The sequence below is a fragment of the Porites lutea genome, chromosome 8 (assembly GCF_958299795.1).
Source record: "Porites lutea chromosome 8, jaPorLute2.1, whole genome shotgun sequence".
Taxonomy (NCBI): domain Eukaryota; kingdom Metazoa; phylum Cnidaria; class Anthozoa; order Scleractinia; family Poritidae; genus Porites; species Porites lutea.
The window spans coordinates 4,718,391-4,732,804 of NC_133208.1; the positions used below are offsets into that span (position 1 = coordinate 4,718,391).

A 14,414-nucleotide genomic window follows, 5' to 3' on the forward strand; every position below is an offset into this window, starting at 1 on the left:
AAGGAGAGGGCATCGTTTCAGCGCATTACAGGAAGATTGTGAGAGAGGCCGGAGAAGATTATTATGTTTTCCTTTCAGAGCCAGTTTCTATCTCAAACTTAGTCGACAAAAGTGATGAAAAAGCACAGTCTCCTTTTTAGTCCTCTCCGTTCACTAGATTTTTGCTCAGTTAAAAGGTTATGCCGCTACTGTGGACGACTGTCATCTGTCTTGCGACCGCTTACCCGGGAGCAAAAATTAATTGTTCAAAATTCACCATTATGACTAGCAACTCTGCAATCGTACGTTTAGAGAGTAAAGTGGTACAGTGGCGGCGAGCATTTGCCTCCCTGAATAATGTGGCCTAGGTTTGAATCCTTGAGGTGACGTCATATTTGGGCAACATAATTTCACTTGGGTGTGAGGCGTTTTCAACGAAGAGAAGCTCATTATTTTGAGAAAAATGCAAAGATTGTTAAATAGAACAACTAAGAAGTTCAGACGTCTTTGTCAACTTTTTTTCTGGAAGAGGACAGTGGGGGTAAGAATCTGGGAGAATATGGGGCGAGCGGCGGTGTGGGTTTAATTTTGAAACGTGATTTCTTGTCGTTTTCGGGGTTAAAAAAAATCGTGAATGCAGGAACGTGCTGACGGTAGTTATTGTGAATCGATTATCGCCTTCATTAATAAGATTTTCTTGATAAGCCTACTCAGTACCCTCCCAGCCTTTTTCTGTAATCTCCTCATGGGAAATACGCAAAAATTGATATATTGTTGTTGATTATAAATTTAGCTTTTTCATCTTACCGTATTTTCGCGAATAATAGCCGTCCCTCGATTATCGCCTCCCTCGAATAATCGCTCCCCCCCCTCGCGCCCTTTGCCATCTTCTCTTTCTTTTATCCCCTCCCTGTCAAGTTGAAGTTCAATCTGATCCAGCAAAACTGATCAGTAATGATTCAAGAGCTGAAAATTAATCAAGGAACCAATTTGGAACACTTAAGAAGCCTATGTTCAGTTTATTTGATTTGATAATTTTTTGATTTAATAGGATAATAAAACAAAATATTTAGGGCACTACTTCCAGTGAACAATTTGAAATTGTCACCTCTCCAGAACAATCCTCCCCTTTTGATGCGAAAAAAGAAATAATCGTTCCCGGCTATTATTCTAGGAAATACGGTGATTCAGTTCTAGTGTAGACTTTCATGGTGTTAACTTCTGTCAGCCATTGGGGCTTTATTTCTATCGACACTCGTGCTCATCTACTATCAAGCTTAGCCTGAGTCACGATAACATTGGTGCATATGCAAACGGAATTTTGGATGAAGTTAAAAAAAACAACAACAACAAATTCAAGGCGTTTGTTGAACTACAATAAATAACTTAAAACTACGCGTTTATATGATTTTTGGGGCAATTTTTTTAAAACTGAATAAATAAAGAATAGCGTTGATTTGCTTTATTGAAATAACCAGCAGTTCTAGCCCATCCAAAAAGGCAGCTTAATCAGGCGGTAAATCTCTATTCAATTAATGTTGTTAAAGGAAGAGGCTTCTTATTTCTTACCATGAGATTTTAAAAATGAAATTCTTTAGCTCGCTCATGCTTAAGAATTTTCTCAGCCATTTGACTTGAAAGCTCTCTTGAACGCCTTCTCACAAATGGGCGCCATTATTTCAATGAACGTGAACAAGACTGAACTTCCCGCCACAAAAGGGTTTACTATAGTGCACTGCAGGCCACGAAACATGGTTCACGGGAACAACTTTAATTGAAATAGGTGTATACCAATTTGGTTCAAAAATTAAAAGAGCTGGTTAATTTACGCAGTTTGTGTAAGTTTCAGCTCTTTGCAATCAGTAACAAGGAAAATCACAGCAACTAAAAACTGCAAAATACTGGGTGCAAAACGTTAATGAGCTCATACATTCTTTGTAAATTTTGGGGTTTTTCAAAGAGAATTTCTCCGAAACTATTTGGCATATCGCGCCCAAATTTTCAGAAATAACTGAAATTTTTATGCTCTTTCAATATTCAAACATTTCATTTTCTTCATCAAATAATTAATAATTATTCCTCGAGCCCGAATGGGCTCTGAGTCAATAGCCCATGAGGGCGAAGGTCGAATGCGTTATTGACTTAGAGGCCATAAGTGCGAGAGAAATAATTGTTTTTGTAAAATCCAACTAGTTGGTCAAAAATATCGCGAATAAAAATATTTTAGCCTGGACTTTTTTTTGCCGCCAAAAAGCCCGCGCTTTTCGCTACTAGTGGGCTATAATATATAGCCTAGTAGTAGCTCAACCAATCAGAACGCAGCATTGATAATAGACCACTAGTTGGATCTTACTAATGATAGTTAGCCTATGCTAAGGAGGCAAAAGATGTAAACAAGGATTCGCCTAAACACGGCCTCAGCGACACCACCAACACAAAACTACAGCTATTTCGCTATGTAATTCTTTGAAAAGAAAAAAAATGTGATTTCTCAACGTTCGTTTGTTTTTATTGCTTCGGTACTGACATGAGGTGTCGTGATTCAGATAAACAGGATAAACGTGTCCCGTGTAGCCTATGTTCTATGTCTCTTTTAGCCTGCCCATGCGTAGCAACCGTTTCTGTTAACTTTTAATTTCCTTTTAGCCAAACGAGAGAGGCAAGAGAAGCCCCGGAAACACTCGAGACAGTGAGCATTTTTTTTTTCCAATTTTTTTGTTCTATGCCCTCGCGCGTCTCGTGCACTTCTCTTGCTGGGTTTAAGTGCCCGTATCTTTAAAATGTTTATTTTTTTATTGAAAGTTAATATTACTACGAGAAACTCTGCGAAAATACTTTGCGACTTAAACACAACATAAGTTTTTTAGAATGTTTTAGAAACGTTCAAATTTGCCGCCATTTTGTCACTTCATTCGTCTCACTCTTCTCTCGGATGCCAATCGGAAAAAGGAGCGACGACGTAGATTTGATTAGGAACGTTGACGTAAATTGATCTTAGGTACGAGTAAATATGTGTGGAGTTCTAGAATTATTTCTTTTAATTCACAAAATGAAACAGCTGTTTAAAGGTAAGAAATGCCCGTTAGATGCAAAAACACTGGGTACCCTAAGAAAAGGATATGCGAGCATAAATTCATGTCAATTCATGTCTCATGACCGTCCCGTTTGACCTTGTCAATTTAGTGATGAGCGAAACGGGCGGCTAAAGAAATTTAGACTTAATTATTTTCTAAAAAAATTCTCATTGTGCTCAAATCGCAAAGTACTTTTGTTCTAGACTTAGCCATCGCAAACATTACAGCAAAAAAGGAATGGATACATGTAAATGTGAATAGAGTTGTGGTCACACTTTTTAAGTGATAAGGAGGGGGTCAGAGCTAAGCTTGCCTTTCTTGGCAGGCGGGCACTAAGTGATATTACTCTAAGTAAGCCTCATTTTTCAGCCCCCCTCCTGATAAATATTGCACAGTCCATTATTATTAGCTTCCCAAACTCTTTGCTTGCTAGCCCTTCCTGGAAAAAATGTATCTTCGAAATTCCTCCTTTGCAAATTTTTTCTGATTTTTCTGTCAGGCGCATCGGTTCAAAACATTAGCAGACGATGTAGATTAAACATTAGCTAAAAACTGGAGGCTCCGTCGTGGACAGAGTTAATTCTTTTCCTGAAGCTAGAAAGAAGAAAGAACGTATTAGCGAGATTTAGCTGAGACGAAATTACGTGAAACGTTTGTAACAGTATGGATTAAAACGGGTCGGAACTCCATTTCAAATTTTTGAAACTTATAACTTCTTGTGGCCGTGGCTCTAAACAGTCTCTCAAGATTTTTTTTTTATCAAAAAATCAAAACCATTCAATAAATAAAGAATCTAGTATATGACAGAAGGCAAATATGCAAGGATCCTCGCCAAGATTCAGGTCAGTGCAATTTTGCAAATGCAAGATATTTGGGGAAATGATTTACCCAAAAACATTGTTCGCTTAAATCCCAGTTTCACATTGGTGTCGTGCAGTGACGACAAAGGAAGTACGCACCCAGAGGTGTGATGCACCTGCAAGGTTGTCGTTTGGCTAATTTTAATGAAAAAATTGTTGTTTGTTGTTGGTTTTACATTATTGTTGCGGGCGCCACCTTCGGCCGATTAATAAGTTCCGTTTTTGTATTAAACAAGAACAAACACAACACTTTACACTTACTTGTTCGTCTTTGCTGTAGGGAGGAGGTGGATCCCCCTCAGCTGCAGATGAGGGACCTCCAGTTGTGGAAATTTGGTGATAAGCTGGAGGCTGGTCGGTTACCTGAGTATCACCTTGAGGGGGCATGAGCTCATAAGGAACAGTAACACCACCTCCAGTTCGCTGCACAGGAAACGTTATGGGAACACCACCAGGACCTTGGGCCACGACGTAACCACCTGGGACCACACCCTGGCCAGCCTGCAAAAATGGCAAAAAAACAAACAAACAAACAAACGACACACACAAACAATTATAACAACATCACAGTCATGAGTATGGAACGTGTATGCAAAGGACGTTTGACGGAGGCCCTTTCTTTGTTAGTTTCCTTCTGCGATAAATGTACAATTTCATGTATAACTGAACGCCTTGAAACCAGGTGGAATAGCTAGCTAACAGTTAATAATTCTTAAAGTATCGAAACAAACTATTCTATTTGTGGCTTTCTGGCTCATTCTAAATATTTGAATACTATAAACGCCTTTTACACTAAATTGCTTCTTCATGCTTCTTGCTTTGATAAAAACTTAATAATAATAATAATAATAATATAATAATAATAATAGTAATAATAATAATAATAATAATAATAAATGTCGTCTCGACCATCCACCACTCGAAGATTTATCAGAGTTACCGTTTCCGACTCCCCAGAAAGCCACACCTTTTCTTTAGCTACAACCTCGTTTTTCAGTGGTGTAAAACAATAAGATCAGCCGACTTCACTGGAGGAAACTGAAGTGGACTTGCATGAACTTGCTGCTTACAAATATGCCGCAAAAATGTACGTAAAAACTAAGGAATAAATCTGGGGCAAAGATATGGTAGATGGTAATGGTGCCACAATTGCATACGAAAACCACTACTCCTCAGTTACGTTTTTTTACATTTTTTGCTTCACATAGGCGGCGGAGTAGGGGGAGCGGTGGGGGCTCTGTTCCCCCTCCCACGTTTTGGTGCCGCAAAACACTTTTATCGTTGAATTGGACAATACCCGTGTGACATCAGCGACTTGAGAGTGCACATTTTCTGCCCTCAGACGACTCAAGAACTAGATAGAGCACAATGAAGCTGGACCGCCTGAACAACTACCTACTGATGCAGTTTCCAGAATCGATTACGGACACGCTAGATGCTGTGAAGATTGCTTGTGCCAACGAACAACGCAAAGGGCATTTTTAAAAATTTCAGTCGGGTATGCGTATGGCTGGCGTTTCAAAGCGCTCCGCCGCCTCTGCTACATATTTGCCGAGAGCAAATTTGTACAAATCCATTTTTTCGTCCAGCTAGAATACGAAGGTGAGGTGAATGTACTTTGGCTACTTACTTGTGGTTGTCCGCTGCAGGCAGTGCAGGGCTTCATCAGACAAGTGCATATGGCTGCCCAGATTCCAATCCCGAATGTAACAATACCAAGGACAAGCATGATGGCAAGAATGGTTACCTTCGTGCGATAGTGGTAATAGTTACCGTGGCGATAACTGTAGTCATATATTCCGTAATCGAAGGTGGTAATGCTCGCAATCCCGAAGCTGTAACTTATGATGATTATTCCACCGAACACAGCGGAGGTAATGGAAAAACCCATGAAAACACCAGCCTGTTGAAGGTTTGGAAATTCAAACGTCAAGCTAGACGCAGGTCAAACTTTAGCCTGTGTCTTTGATGGACGTTGAGTTAATCTTTACATTCAAAAAGATCAGGAAGGTACGTGGTCAACATATGCTCACAGGATGAGACACCTTTTTTAGAGGCAACGTCATTCAGAGATATTTGATACGGTGATAATCATAAAGCAGGCCTGGCCACAGAGAGTTATGACAAACGAAAATAAAAAAAAATACATTAAATTAAAAGATAAGGCAGCAGAGGAGATATTAAGTTAAGTTAAAATAATCTTCGAGTCCTATGGACGATACAAATCCTCATAGTTTTATAGACTGCAAAAATGGCATTCTTCGTTTCTACAGTTTAGGAGGTCTACGGCATCTTAAGATACAAAGACAGGTAAACTTTCTTAGTAACGATTGCTAGCTGAAACAAGAGGACCTATGTTTTTGTTACTTCTGATGGTTTCACACTTACAGGCCGGGTTGTTCAATTGTCGACAAACGTACGTAAAACTACCATTTCCAACAGCTTACTTACAAAAGCATTGCAGGAACTGGTTCTTCGTTTCATGGCACTTCCAGGTATTCCAAGACCCCCTGTGATGCACATCTGCAAAAGAAAAAGTTATCGAGGTATTCATAGAATCTTTATACGACCGTTCTTTACACACTTTACAGTTCACCCCATATAACTAAGCTAATCCAAGAATGAAACTTGGATTCTGGATTACAAAGTGTGGATTTTTAATGCTAGTTACAATCCGGATTGCTAGGGCTGGAGTTTGGATTTCAAAGCTCAGGAGCCCGGATTCCAGAATCGAAAATTTCGCTCCATGAATAAGGGAATCCAAGACAGTCTTGGATTCTTCATTTGGCCATGCCGTGGATTCCGGATAGTTCCACTGAGGTACTGGATTCTAGTCCCTGTCATTGGAACTTAGATATCGGATTCCATTCGTAAGCGGGATTCCGGATTCCTTGAGTTAAAATGTAGATTTCAAAGCCCTTTAGGATTCCGGATTCCACAAGAAAAAAATTCCCAGATTCCGGAATCCCGATTACGTTACATTGGGAGCGAGTGACTTCTATTGATTAAGAAATGACTAAATGAACGATATTTGAGTCAGTTTTCACGGAGTGACGTAGTCCGCGGAATAACCGCTTATTAAAAGTAAAGCTACAGCAAAACAGGCACTAACAACGAAAACAAACCTTGCAACCTGATTTGTTGCAAGACAAATGCACAACAACGCTATTCAACTGGTTTTGCAGCAATGTTATTAAACAAGTTGCACGTTTTTTGTTGCCCGTTTTATAATTACCGTACTAGAGATTTTAGTTTGTCCTGTTTTATTGTTTTAGAATTTGTTCCGAAAAGAGGTGTTAGATTATGACCCTGCTTACATAAACACCCCGTTTTTAATATGGACTGCATTTCAGTGTCCATAGTAACGGGGTTCGACCGTTATTTTTGTAAAGGATGTTATACTAAACTGGAAAAAAAAAAGAAGAAAAGACGTCAATGACTTATAGTTTGGTGAACTTGACTAACAGCTTTGAAATTGTGTTTTGTGTGGTATCGTAACAGATTGGGTTCATTGGTGCGTGGGTGTTATTCTTCAGGCAAATCTTTCAACAAACGCCAGTGTGGAGGACCTTCTTGTACCATCTTCCTGGTACAATTCAAGCTAGAAGTGCAATGAACTTTTCAAAATCCCGGACATCTTTGATTGAAGCTTCAATTTCCTTGAGACAGCGCTAAACTGGTAGCCGGTTTATTCATGCAGAAACTGAATTTTTGCTTACCCACACGCCGATCCAAATGCCGAAATAAACATAGCCTGTCCATTCACCAGGCGATCCTCCAAAAACCAGTCGATCGCCGATGCCAAACCCGATAAGTAAAACCCCAGTAATGATTTGAGTGATGGCAAGAGTCCTCGCCTTTTTGGCAGCGTTCGCCCAGTTGTCCGCCATGTTGACAGGAATTTATGAAGAAGAGAAATGGGAGCTGTACTCTGCGTCATCAATAGACATAAATACGTAAAACTCTGACTCTTCATCAGTTCCCGCTCAATGCACAGCGCTCTATAGCCGCTATCATAAAGGTATATGAGTGAGTTTGACTTCATACGGGCCGTTTTTGTACATGCCACTGAGTTAGCTCGGGTTCCCCTTTTTTATTTTGTTAAAACAGCTGGCCCTCTCTGCAAGGTTCACCCTCGCAAAACAAATGCAAGACTTCAAATTGCGGCCATGGCGAGAAGGCGCCTGTAAAGATTAATTTATAGATAGTAGGCTGAAAAGGGTTTTTCTTGAAGAAGATATCAACAATCCTCAACCTGTAGTGTTGTAGTGTTTTAACAAGATTTAATGTCGTAAGTTATAGTAAACAATCTGGAACAATCAGCCTTAGTTCAGGGGCACCCAACGACGGTTTCCTCCTAAATGCATTGACTGAACACTTTTTGGGCTTTCCAAAAATTTTCATCTTTTTCGGTCATCCTAGGGGAACTTGAGCCTTTTCGAAATGACAGTGGCTTCAGTATTATTTCCCCGAAAATTTTAGCTGCAATTTAAAGTTTCACGAATTAGTGATAATTTTTTTGGTCACTCTCCGCACCGCATTTTCGATTCCGAAAATTTTAGGTTTCTTTTCTCTAAGAAAAATAGCTTAACTGGGGGAGTGAAATGGGAAAAAATAAACTCCAGAAAATCTTGGGGGATTTATTAGATAAGCCTCGTAAATTGTACATGAATGAAACGATCATCTAGAAATTCTTAGCCCTCGTCACGTTAAAGAAAATTCTGGGCAATTTTGCTTCTCCGAACAGATATTTTACAAAACAACCGTTGGGTGCCCCTGATAGTTTCCGGCCCACAAAGCGAGGTCATTTGATATTCTGATATTGTTGACCAAATAATATTTGACGTCAACCCTTTTATTTGTTCCTGCCAAAATTGAGATTTCGTTTTCATGCAACTGAAATGTCTGCATCAACGACATCAAGCTATTCTGTTTTAAAAATTGCGTCGGTCAACCCGCCTTAAGTTTATATGACAGTATGCACATAAAGAGAATCAGAATTCCGTGTAAAATTCGGCTGCACAATCATCGTATTGTGTTCGTCGGCCTTGTTTGTTTGATTGCAATCACCTTTATATTGACACTCTTTCGACCAAATGCATCAAATGCTCCGTTTAAAAAAACTCTTCGCTTTAAATACGTTAAGAATGTAGCCAACAGCAGCTTCGCTGCGTGCAGGCTCCCACTTATAGACCCTCATCACGAGAGCGTACTTGAATTTTTGCAAGATCTTGGCGATTTGCGTTGTGAGGGAAGAAGCTTTTCAAACTTTGAAAACAACGTGCTTCGCATTGAAGGAGAGGGCATCGTTTCAGCGCATTACAGGAAGATTGTGAGAGAGGCCGGAGAAGATTATTATGTTTTCCTTTCGGAGCCAGTTTCTATCTCAAACTTAGCCGACAAAAGTGATGGAAAAGTACAGTCTCCCTCAGGTATGTAGTTATCATAGTCCTCTCCATTCAAATTTTTGCTCAGTTAAAAGGTTATGCCGCTACTGTAAACGACCGTCATCTGTCTTGCGACCGCAAATGCTGTATGTGTATGTGAAAAACTCGTTCAAAAAGGGGTTTCTCTAACTAGTAGTCTCCTACAAACCCGTTCTTTGAGTCATCACGTACCCAGGAGCGTTGCGCTTGAACGACACAAAGGAACGGCTACGTGGGAGACGAAACTTGAGTAGTCTCCTTCTTCGCAGCCGTCTTTAGGCTCGTCACGCATCGATCCTCCCCACAAACCATGAGGAGCGTTGCATGGCGAGCCTAAAAACGGCTGCGAAGGAGCCTAAGACTGTACAAGCTCTAACTAAAGCAGCAACGGCAAGGTCGGCTCATCATATGCCGTGTTTATGAAGTGTAAGGACTGACAACGACAAGTATAAATGTTTTTGCGTTATTGCCCAGGCGTGAAGTCCATGGCCGGATATTATATATATTGGCCCATTTACAAACAAAAAATGCCCGCGCACATGATACAGATCAATTGACGTTGAACTTGGTAACTGCCCCATACTGAGTCACAATTTTGAGTGAAAAAATCGTTGTTTTGCATTCCTGTCCTCCACAAGACGTGAAATTCGGCATTTTCACTTTGTAGTCGAACAGTGACGAAAAACACGTGATGCATCGCACGTGCAAAGTCGATGTTTTTTTTTTGTCAATTATTTAAGCCTGGTTTCCATATGATCGTCCGGATCATCCCAATCGTCCCAATCGTCCCAGTCGCCTCAAAAAATGTTCAGATGATCGGGACGATCATATGGAAACGCTACCCAGACGATCGGAAACGACGCGGACGACTGAGACGACCTCGATCGCTTGGATAGAGTTGAGTTCTATTCGGACGATCGGGACGATCATGTAAATTTTGAAGCGATCATATGGAAACGCTCTCAGACGACTGAGACGATCGAGACGATCGAAGGCTATCCCAGAAGTCATCACTTTTATTCCAGTAATCGAGAATAAATTCGACCCGGATGGCGCTGAAGCCGAGAAAATAATACACAAATGTTTGCAGAGCGTATGGGGGTTATTTGAAATTAGAGAAAGTCTGTGACATCAAGTTTTCGAAGAGATATTATGTCTTCCGGGAACTCTTCTAGCGTCGCAATGCCACAAAATCAAGAGAAAAAGCAGATACCAAGGTACGAGGTTCGCTTTACGAATAAAAATCATCCATTTATGTGGCTCGTTTGCAAAACACGCGCAAAAACTCAATTGTCTGACCTAGAGACATCGCTGACGACCCCGTGTCTCTTGCCTTTGAGGCGATCGAGACTACCAATCGCCCCAGTCGTTCGGATCGTTTCGAAGTATTTTGAAACGACTGGGGCGATCGGGACGATCGGGACGATCATATGGAAACCAGGCTTAAATAAAGTGAATAGTACCGAGCAGGAAAGATAGAATTAGATCGCAAAAGGTCAGAAGCGCATCGTCTGGAGACGATCTAGACAATTTCATTCAGTAAAATGAAACAAGTGCCATCTTAGGTGGCCGCTTCTATGAAACCGAGCAAGCAGAACTTAAGCCAATAAGAAATCTGGCCGTGCTTCTAAATAACTAGCACATATGAACAAGTCAACGTGGGTGCTTATCCTTATGGCAGGCTGGTTTTTCCATCTCTTTAGGTTTCACCCCGAAAATGTGGAATTTTTTCCCATCTTCAAGAGGTAAGTCCTGCTTTTTACAAAACTGATTCCCTTTGGCCATTTCTTTAATATTGTTATTTAAATTGTTCATTTATTTATTATTTTTACAGACAAATTTTCGGGCACTGCCACAGTAGAACATGACTTCATCCAAGTCGATGTAATGACGTCATGGGGTTGGACAAAAAGTGACGTACACATGCACGTGTTTCCAAAAAAGGAAGTGCTTGCTAGGCCACCGAGCACCAGGGGAATTCCGCTTAATGTTGCGCTGATTATGTTCGACTCTACGTCGGCCGCTAACTTTAGAAGAAAAATGCCGGACAGCTTGGAATATCTGACAAATAATCTGAACTCGCTGTTAATGAGAGGTGAGGTGAAACATTTCCCAAGAAACAGATCTTAGTCCCTGCCTCCTGCGGGCTCCAAACTTAGCTGGGAACGAGGGGGTGCTGGGGACCAGTGAGAGGCGTGGGAACGAGCACAGAGCGCGCGCGGGAAGCGATTGGAAGAAGTAAAAAAGTTTTTTCTCCCCTTCATTTCCTTTACTCCCACTTTTCTTGACTATTAACTTATTAGTCTTAAAATAAGCGATTGCAAATCATTGGAGAGAAAGCAATCATACTCCTATTTTGACGTACTTGACATTCCAATTAATACACAGTGACACTTTCTAAAACGGCACTTTGAGTTTGTTCTGCGTTTTTTTATTATTTTTTTTTTCTCTACCATTTTATTTATTTTTATAATCGAAATCGAAATCGAAATGGTGACCGTCTGGGCGCAAAAATGACAACATTGTTATTGCTTTTATACAAATCATTTTGCCGTCACGACATAAGGTCCGTTCCATCTGTTTTTCAATTATTTTTGCCAGCCACTGTTTTAAGGCCCATTGGCCTTATATTACATGCAATATTATAGGTGAAACTATAGTTGGGGACGGTACCACAGCTCAGCTAGTTCCTCTTCTTACCGGAATTGTTGAACAGCAACAAACAGAAGCAAGAGTAAGGATGGGAAGCGCAGCCAACCCTGTCGACAAATGGCGATGGATATTTAAGGATTATAAAGAAAATGGATATGTGACAATGTTCTCCGAGGACTCGCCCCGCTTTGCGGCGTTCAATAATCGCTTGAAAGGTTTCAGAGATCCTCCGACAGACCATTATGCACGACCATTCTGGCTGGCAGCGTTAGATTTGGGTTGGGAGCGGTTTTGCATCAACAGTAAAGCTTCGCACAAGGTGTCATTTGAATACTTGCTGAGCTATTTTCGTGCTTACAAGAACAAACCGAAATTCTCTTTCGTCTCTCTTGCAGCTTTGTCTCATGACAATATAAACAGCATCGGTTATGCAGATAATGACTTCAAGACATTTCTGCAACAAATGAAGGAAGAATCCTTCCTTGATAGCACCTTTCTTGTCGTATTCGGGGACCACGGTTCGCGATTTTCCGCCCTGAGGCAAACTGTTCAAGGGAAGCTGGAGGAACGGCTTCCATTTCTGTCAATCACAACACCAAAATGGTTTTCAGATCAATACCCTAAGCTGTATAACAATCTTATCCATAATGCAGATGTTCTCACTACACCGTTTGATTTGTACGCTACTCTACGTCACATTTTGACGTATCCAAAGTATCCAATCGGAATCGAAACCGGTCAAAGCTTGTTTAACCGGATTGACGAGAGAAATCGTACTTGCGCCGAGGCAGGCGTCGAGGATCATTGGTGTCCTTGTCTTAATTTGGAGGAAATTTCTGTAAACGAACCTGTAATTAGGCAGTTAGCGGATTTTGTTTTGAGTTATATGAATAACTTGCTTTCACAAAACCCGAGAATAACAAAATTGTGTCAAAAGCTGACTTTGAAGGAGGTGAAAAGTGCCTTTAGGGATATGCCTAGTGAAGAAATGCAGTTTTTTAAGAGATCTAAACGAGACAAGATATGCGACACCTGCGGACTTGAGTATGGAAGTAAATCAAAAAACACACTTGTTTTAGACACGCTTTATCAGTTACAATTAATCTCATTTCCTAACGACGGACTTTATGAGGCATCTGTTAGAATGACTAAAGGTGTTCCTTCACTTGTGGGTGAAATCAGTCGTCTGGACGCCTACAAAGATCAGATCTACTGTATACGAGATTTATACCCTCATGTGCGTAAATATTGTTACTGTTATTAGAATCCTTTACATTGCAAGAACACGGATTTTTTCTCAAAGAAGAAGAAGAGCTTCTAATTGGATGGTTAAAAATAAAGTGTTTTTGTTGTTTTATTTTGCGCCTGTTCTCGTTTTGTAACGGTAATTATTAGAATTTATTACAACTCATGATAAATACGCTAGGTACGTCTAGAAATACGCCTAGTAAGCTACTTGTATATAGAAAAGTGGGAAAGACGAGGGCTAGAACAAGTATTATAGATACCCACGTTTGTGGCAGAAACATTTACTGCAGATGAGTCTAGTATTGCTCTGCAGGGGCACTAAAGGTAGGCAATCGCCTCTACGATAATTTGACCAACAGTTTCTCGTAACCAAGTACAGCGGTCTACTTTTTTGCGGTCAAATGTCTTACCAGAAGGCAATTTATCTGTTAAGGTGACTCGACCCAGTTTTTTTTGGGGGGTACCATCCTTCTTTGAAGCTCTCTGGTATCCCCACCTTTACTTTTATCGTAAGTCTAACACATAGAATGGATAACATATAGATCAATCTACAATATAACATAAAATTTTTGGCGATCGGAGTAAATGTCACGTGGTTATAATGCTTCGCCCCTTTGAGGTCTGAGTCGAAAATCTGCTGTTGCCGGCATTTTTTCGTGAAAATCTCTCGGCTACACATAGTGCGCATTAGTGCCTTACGCTGAACAGAGTTTCACCAAAATCGCAAAGACCCAATTCGAGAAATTCAGCGGTTTCCAAATTTAGGTCATAATTTATGCGAAAATGATAAGCAAACTTTACACGGATTATATCTAATAAACTATGAGATTCATCTCTTTATTTTGGGCATCGTTATAGCAGATGGGTCCTTGCAAGTCAGCAAAACGCTTTAGGGCCTTGTAAATGCGCGCGATTTCAAGCAAAGCAAACATATAGAAATTATAGTTTTCGCTATTTGTTGACGTTTGTCAGCGTTTAAGAGTCCTTCTCACGAAAAAAGCATTTTCTTAAAAATTCGTAGTTTTTTTTTCCTTCAAATTTTTTCAGGACCACAATTGATTAACTAACTACCCGGACTCTGAATTTCATGGTCATTGAAAAACTGTGACATTATCTTCTATAAGCCCAAACTTGAGTAAACATTGAAGATTTTTAGCGTTTTGGCTGAGTTTGTG

At 40.4% G+C, this 14,414-nt stretch overlaps 2 protein-coding genes across 2 annotated transcripts; one reads left to right on the plus strand and one right to left on the minus strand.

Annotated features, from left to right (window-relative positions):
• Positions 1–5,403: 5,403 nt before the first annotated feature.
• Positions 5,404–7,808, minus strand: LOC140945119 (uncharacterized). The gene is made up of 4 exons (XM_073394181.1): positions 7,633–7,808; positions 6,365–6,436; positions 5,544–5,816; positions 5,404–5,502 (listed from the first exon to the last, which is right to left on the minus strand). The coding sequence occupies exons 1-4, from the start codon at positions 7,801–7,803 to the stop codon at positions 5,404–5,406; spliced, it is 615 nt and encodes a 204-aa protein (XP_073250282.1). The 5' UTR covers positions 7,804–7,808.
• A 1,024-nt stretch (positions 7,809–8,832) lies between these two features.
• Positions 8,833–13,333, plus strand: LOC140945696 (uncharacterized). The gene is made up of 4 exons (XM_073394728.1): positions 8,833–9,345; positions 11,043–11,084; positions 11,174–11,434; positions 11,988–13,333. Exons 1-4 carry the CDS (start codon positions 8,892–8,894, stop codon positions 13,253–13,255), a joined length of 2,025 nt encoding a protein of 674 aa, XP_073250829.1. The 5' UTR covers positions 8,833–8,891; the 3' UTR covers positions 13,256–13,333.
• The last annotated feature ends 1,081 nt before the right edge of the window (positions 13,334–14,414 follow it).